Here is a 6,435-nt window from a genome sequence, read left to right on the forward strand (position 1 = left end):
TGAAGTTTAATGATAATTTAATATTGTTATTAAATTATAGTTTATATACAATAAGTTCTCCTTGCTAGCTGACATAGCAATTTTCAATTAAGATTTTCATTATGTATTAGTGTTAGTGATTTTCCTTGCCCTGCAGGCATTATAATTTTGTTTATTTATGTATGCTGATGAGTTCTGGTTGATGCTAATTAATTGACCAATCAGCGTTCTCGGGGAGGATGCCCTGTTAGGGATCTGAAGGCCCCGCAGCATATAGTTTGAGTTTTTGGTGGAGGCATTTGTTTGTGAAATTTGTGCATTATCTTTCGTTTATTAACACTTTGCATACGTTCCTACCTTCCCCTTATGGATATACCTTTATAAAGTGGCTTAAGGATGTGATTAGTCAACCTAATAGTGACGGAGTTTACTTTGTAACTTTTCTTTTGACATTTAATCCTTCGAGGAGTGCTGAGAGACTGGGTTCTCGCATTCGCCATTTTGGATACGTGTGTGTTTTCACGTAGGACTAGTTAAAAAGGACCTCTTCCACAAGTTCTTGTGGTGTGACGTATTTCCGCATTCACGCTCGACAACGAGATTTGGTGTTCTTGACGTTATAAACCTTAGCTTACGGCTATTGATTGTGTTTACGTTTTATTTTGTGTGTGTCAACTCCGACTAGTTATGGGACCCAAACGCAAGAACATTCGATCTGCGCCCTACGATCCCGAGCTTCTAGATAACTGGACGATCGCCAGGCTACAAGAGGAACTGCGCGCCCTAAACGTTCCGTTCCGCACTGGATGCAAACGCAGAAGTTTGGTGAGGATGCTGCGCGAAGCCAGGACAGCCAGCGTCCCTGTTACGGAAGTGAGAGCGGCTAACCCCGTCGTGCCTCATCGGGAAGGTGCGGTATCCCATGATACCTCGCGACAAGATGGCGGCCCCCACGTAAATTCACGTGAACGGGAGAGCTCCAGACCTAACGATGTCAATCAGCACCTAATTGACATTGTTACAAACTTGACAGAAAGTGTTGCTACGCTGCAGAACTGCTACCAACGTCTAGAGAGCAGGTTGGAATCGCAAACACGACGTCCAGTGGCGGCAGCCGCCGGTAGTGAAAATCAGCCCGTAGTTGACTCGTCTCGACCAGTTCCAGCAGTGATAAACTCGCCATCAGTGCAGCTGGTTCCAACACCACTACAGGCTGAGTACACTTTAGAAACAGCTTACAAGCGTTTTCAGGAGGACAGCACACTATCTCAAGGTGAGAATTCTTCCAAACGATCACGTTTTGGCTATGTGTCGGAATCTTTACCATTGGTAGAAACTGTATCTCCCGCGCTGCGTCAACAAATCATTACGGGTAGAGATGTTAACCTGGCCGCCTTGCTTATCCCGTATTACGTAGGTAGCTCTGACCCTGAGTGCCATTCTTCTTCAAAACCCGATTGTAGACTTTCACGCACCTTGTCGTTGAATGAATTCATCTTGGCATTCGGAGTGTATAAGCAGGTGATGTGCTCTGTCTATCCTGCTAGACGTGTTGAACTCGATCTATACGAAAGAGATATAGTAGACATGGGTACCAGGTACAATGTCGGTTTCTATGAGTACCACAGACAATTTTCAGCTAGAGCCGCAGCACAGCTCCGCTACAACAACACACCCATAGATTGGTCAGTTAGGAACAATGTTTTATTTTGTAACATTTTCACAAACCAACGACCACTCACCTGTGACTTGTGCGACAGTCCTTTGCATGGAACAGGTTTCTGTCCTACTTCTGTGGTAGAACCCAAACGTCAAGGGACCCATAGTGGAAATTTTAGGAGTTCAAAGCAGGGATCTACTTCCCGTCCTACCGGTCCCCCTTCTGTTGACAGTCATGGGCGCCCTCGCATGTACCAAGATGGTATAGAATTATGCAATAACTTTAATAGTAATTTTGGATGCAACTCATCTTCCTGTTCTTACAAACATGTCTGTTTGTCCTGCAAAGGCAGCCACTCCAAATCTGCCTGCCCTTTAGAGCTCACCAGGACTTTGAACAAGAAAAAATGAATATGTTATTCCACCCGAGAGCTTCTACACCTATTAACTTAACAGCTTTAAAAACAGCTTTAGACGGCCACCCAGATGAAAATTTTGTGAACTTTTTATTAGATGGCTTAACTTTTGGTTTTGACACCGGTTTCCAGTTCCTACCATTAAACTCGTTTGAGTGTTCCAATCTGAAATCAGCTCTGGCGGATCATGAAAGCGTGACAGATTTAGTCAACAAGGAAGTAGTCAGAGGATACCTCCTGGGTCCTTTTGATCATATCCCATACAAAAACTACCGAATCAACCCTATTGGCCTTGCGGAGCACAAATATTCAAAGAAAAAACGCCTCATAGTTGACATGTCGGCACCCCATCAAGATGTGAACAATCCTAGCCTAAACAGTTTAATAGATAAGATAACTTGCTCTCTTAAATACACTTCTATTGACGACGCTATTAGGGTTATCAAGGAATTACATCAGAATGCCTGGCTTATGAAAACCGACATCACGGACGCTTTTAAATTACTCCCAATTAAGCCAGAACTGTGGCCCTATCACGGTATATGTTGGGATGGAAAATATTACTTTTTCACTAGGCTGGTTTTCGGGAGTCGCTCAAGTCCTAAACTTTTCGACAATCTCTCCCGTGCCATCTGCTGGATAGCTCAGAACAAATATAACATTCAGCACATCCTGCACCTTCTGGATGATTTCCTCGTTATTGAGCCGGCATCCGCTATCGCTACTAGAACAATGTCCAGCTTCCTTAAAGTGTTTCAAGATCTCAATATTCCTATTGGAGCACACAAAACAGTGGGTCCAGTTACCTGTTTAGAATACTTGGGGGTGTTTTTGGACTCTACTCGTATGGAATGTAGACTTCCAGCTGAGAAAGTATCTCGTATCATATGTGTGCTAGAGTCTTTTGCTAATAGGAAATGTTGCACGAAACGCGAGCTACTAAGCTTATTAGGACACATGAATTTCGCCACACGTTGTGTTAAACCAGGAAGATCGTTTGTCTCGCACCTCATTTCACTTTCGACTTCTGCGCGCGAACTTCATTTTCATGTTAAATTAAATGCGGAATGTCGTTCGGACCTAAACATGTGGGCCTTGTTTTTGAGGAACTGGAATGGTGCTTCTTTTTTCCTTGATGATCATGTGACTAGTGCAGCTGACCTCCACCTGTTTACAGATGCTACTAATGTAGCTTTTGGTGGTATTTATAAAAATCAGTGGTTCCAAGGTGTTTTCCCTGCTGAACTCCAGCGTTCTGAACCTTCAATGGCCTTGTTCGAATTATACCCCATCGTTATGGCGTGTGTGTTATGGGGCCATCAGTGGTGCAAAAAGCGTGTTTTGTTTCATTGTGACAATATGGCAACTGTCGACATTATTACTAAAGGAAGGTCTAAGGTTAAGAGCATTATGAGACTAGTTAGAACTTTAACTTTTCATTCAGCTATGAACAATTTTATTGTGCATGCTCGGCATATACCTGGATCTGATAATAATATTGCTGACGCTATCTCCCGTTCACAGATGTCAAGGTTTCGGAAACTGGCTCCTCAGGCAGACCTTCATCCTGTTCCTTGCCTCCCAATGGTGTCAATTATGATGACTTAAGCCTGCACGTGGACTCATTGTGGGACTCTGCTTTAAGCCAACGTACAAGAGCTTCGTACCAGTCGGGACTTAACTGTTTATTAACTTTCATCCTTATGCAGGGCACAAGTTTTCCTGCCAACACGTTGCCTGCAGTGGATGAGGATGTGCTTATTCGTTTCGTGACACACTGCCAGAAGTCTTTGCACCTTAAATTTGACACTATCAAACTATACCTAGCTGGTATTAGATTTCACTACATTAAGAATAAGTTGGGGGACCCTACCGCTAACACTCTACGATTGTCTTATATCTTGCGCGCTGTTAAGAAGACTCAAGTTAACACTTCTGTCAAACGTCTCCCTATTACTTGTGCAATCTTAGCTAATATGTGTAACGCTATTGCTCAACAGGGTATGTTTAACCCATTTGTTGATCTCATGTTGTTATGTATTTATAAAACCGCTTTCTTTGGTTTTTTACGCTGTGGTGAATTTACATGTAATGCTGTGTGGGATACCAATTTTATTCGTATTTGCGATATTAGTGTACTACCAGATTTATCGTGTTTCAATCTCACGCTGCGTTCATCCAAAACAGACCCTTTTGGTAAAGGGGTAAATATTAGTATTTTTGAAAATAGTGTTTTTACACCTGTGTCCACTATGAGAGAATACTTAAACCTAAGACTATCCTCAGGTGCCACTCTTTCTTCTCCTTTATTTTTAGATCATATCCATTCATCTACACCCTTAATGCGTCATACATTTATTTCGTATTTAAAGGAGACTTTGTCTAGGGTTGGTATAAATAACAAATCTTTCAATGGCCATTCTTTCCGTATTGGCGCTAGTACCTCTGCTGCAGCAGCTGGAGTGGAAGACCATGTCATTCAAACTTTAGGTAGATGGTCATCTGACTGTTTCATACGCTATATACGGATCAATCCTGCTACTATCCGTCGGGCTCAACAGGTTATGTCCTCCTGAATAGGGTGGGGATGGGTTTTTTAGGGATTAACTATTACTTGTCTTGGCCTTTATTTTCTCATGAGTTGGTCTAGGTCTATAGTTCTTGTCATTTCAATCTACTTGTATTATTAAGCATACTATGAGTTTAAATTAGGCCTATAACCTTGCGTTGCATTTTACTATGCTTATTTTAATATCTATTATTATCTCTTGGGGGCTCTCACTCTGTTTTACCTGCGTGTTATCACTCTGTTAAAACATACGTTCATTTTTGGCTCTTAATTCTTGGGGAATTTTACCCCCAATTCATAATAATAGAATATTCCCAATTTGTTTCAGCTTCTCTCATATCGTTGAGGGTCTAGCTAACATTTTCAGCTTCTCTCATATCGTTGAGGGTCTAGCTGGTGGTGAATATTCTATTTATAATGCTGTTTTTCTAGGGCCACTTGCAGAGTCTAGTAGCTTCTCTGGTATCGTCCAGGGTCTAGTAACTTCTCTGTAGGGACTCTTAATCTAGCTCCGAAACAGCTCAGAGTCTTGTTTTAAGTTATAATTTTCTAGTAGTTAATAGTGATTATGAATAGAGTGAGTAGCCCCTGTTACGCCAAACCGTAGCTTGTCTATTTTCTTAAGTGTAATAAACATTTAACTGTTCTTGTGCGTTCTTGTTGTATATAAATACATGATTAGCAGGATTACTTATACGGGTTTCCAGATTGTTAACAATAAACAGTATATTCATGTAAATGTGCCATCAGGAAACCTTGACATATACCAATCGCCAGCAGTAGTAACCTTACCGAAATACACTTATTCTCATTAAAACACAAAGAAAATCCATTTTTATGATTTTGATGTTGGTATCATGGTAGCATATTAAAAGGAAATAATGTTTTATGATCATTATTGAGTAGGTGACTTGTTTTAAATCTTTGATCTCTCTTTGTCTCTCAATGTTTTATTGTGCCCGTATTCGTTTACGTGGGCGTAATTAATGTACCTCAGGCAGTGTTAGTTTTAGGATATTTTAGCCGGCCTACTACCTGATAAAAGGAGGGCATTGGTGTGTGACAGGTATGAAATAATACTTGGATATCGCTGACCCAATTTGTCATACGTCCAAGTGAAATTAACAGTAATTAATCCTCAGACTTCGATCTATTTAATCATTAATAATTTTATTGGCGAAATAAAAAAAAACGTGTGTAGTGATGTACAAGTGATCAAAGCGTTAGTCTGTATATTTACGTAGGATAATTGTAATAAGGAATATTAATCAGTTTTGATGAATTCGGAATTCATGATATAGGAAAGAGAATATAAAGTCCATGTTATAAGCATCTGTATCGAAAATGTTAAATTTTCAGACCTAGGGGGATTAATATATTGGTTAATTGTTATGGTAATTACTGAACTCTAAAGTCTATATCAAATTTCATAAAATGCAAAAATAGCTTTTCAAGTAATGATTTTAAAGCACGATACAAATTTTAGGCGAAATTTATATCTACATTATTAAAAATATTGGTTAGGAACAGGGATGGAGTGGGAATGGGGGTAGAGTGTTGAGGGGTTGGGAGTGGGGTGGGGTGGGCGTTTCACCTGAATTAATGAGTGTATAAAAGTATTATTAATATGCTTCTTTTTCGTCTTGTGGTTTAATTTAGATATCAAAACAGTAGCAAGAGGGATAGGCATGCAATCCTATAGAATTTTACACCTTTTTGATACGTGTATAGTGTACAACATAAAACAAATCAAGGCTAAAGAAACGAAGTTCAGTATTTGCTTCAGAGAATCAACCATAACCTGAAGCACAC

General features: G+C 40.3%; 1 protein-coding gene across 1 annotated transcript; it reads left to right on the forward strand.

The window, feature by feature from the left end:
• Nucleotides 1-760: 760 nt before the first annotated feature.
• On the forward strand, nucleotides 761-5,269 carry LOC132553375 (uncharacterized). Its single transcript, XM_060217615.1, has 2 exons — nucleotides 761-1,252; nucleotides 3,579-5,269. Exons 1-2 carry the CDS (start codon nucleotides 811-813, stop codon nucleotides 4,628-4,630), a joined length of 1,494 nt encoding a protein of 497 aa, XP_060073598.1. The 5' UTR covers nucleotides 761-810; the 3' UTR covers nucleotides 4,631-5,269.
• Nucleotides 5,270-6,435: the final 1,166 nt, after the last annotated feature.

This window comes from Ylistrum balloti, unplaced genomic scaffold (genome assembly GCF_031769215.1).
Source record: "Ylistrum balloti isolate Yb309-2 unplaced genomic scaffold, AGI_CSIRO_Ybal_v1 Utg370324, whole genome shotgun sequence".
Taxonomy (NCBI): domain Eukaryota; kingdom Metazoa; phylum Mollusca; class Bivalvia; order Pectinida; family Pectinidae; genus Ylistrum; species Ylistrum balloti.

Excerpts from the sequence above, each read along its gene's own strand:
- LOC132553375 (XM_060217615.1), top strand. The coding sequence starts at position 811 with ATGCTGCGCGAAGCCAGGACAGCCAGCGTCCCTGTTACGGAAGTGAGA. Across the intron at positions 1,253-3,578 it reads GGACAGCACACTATCTCAAG|ATGTCAAGGTTTCGGAAACT; the intron begins GTGAGAATTCTT and ends TCCCGTTCACAG.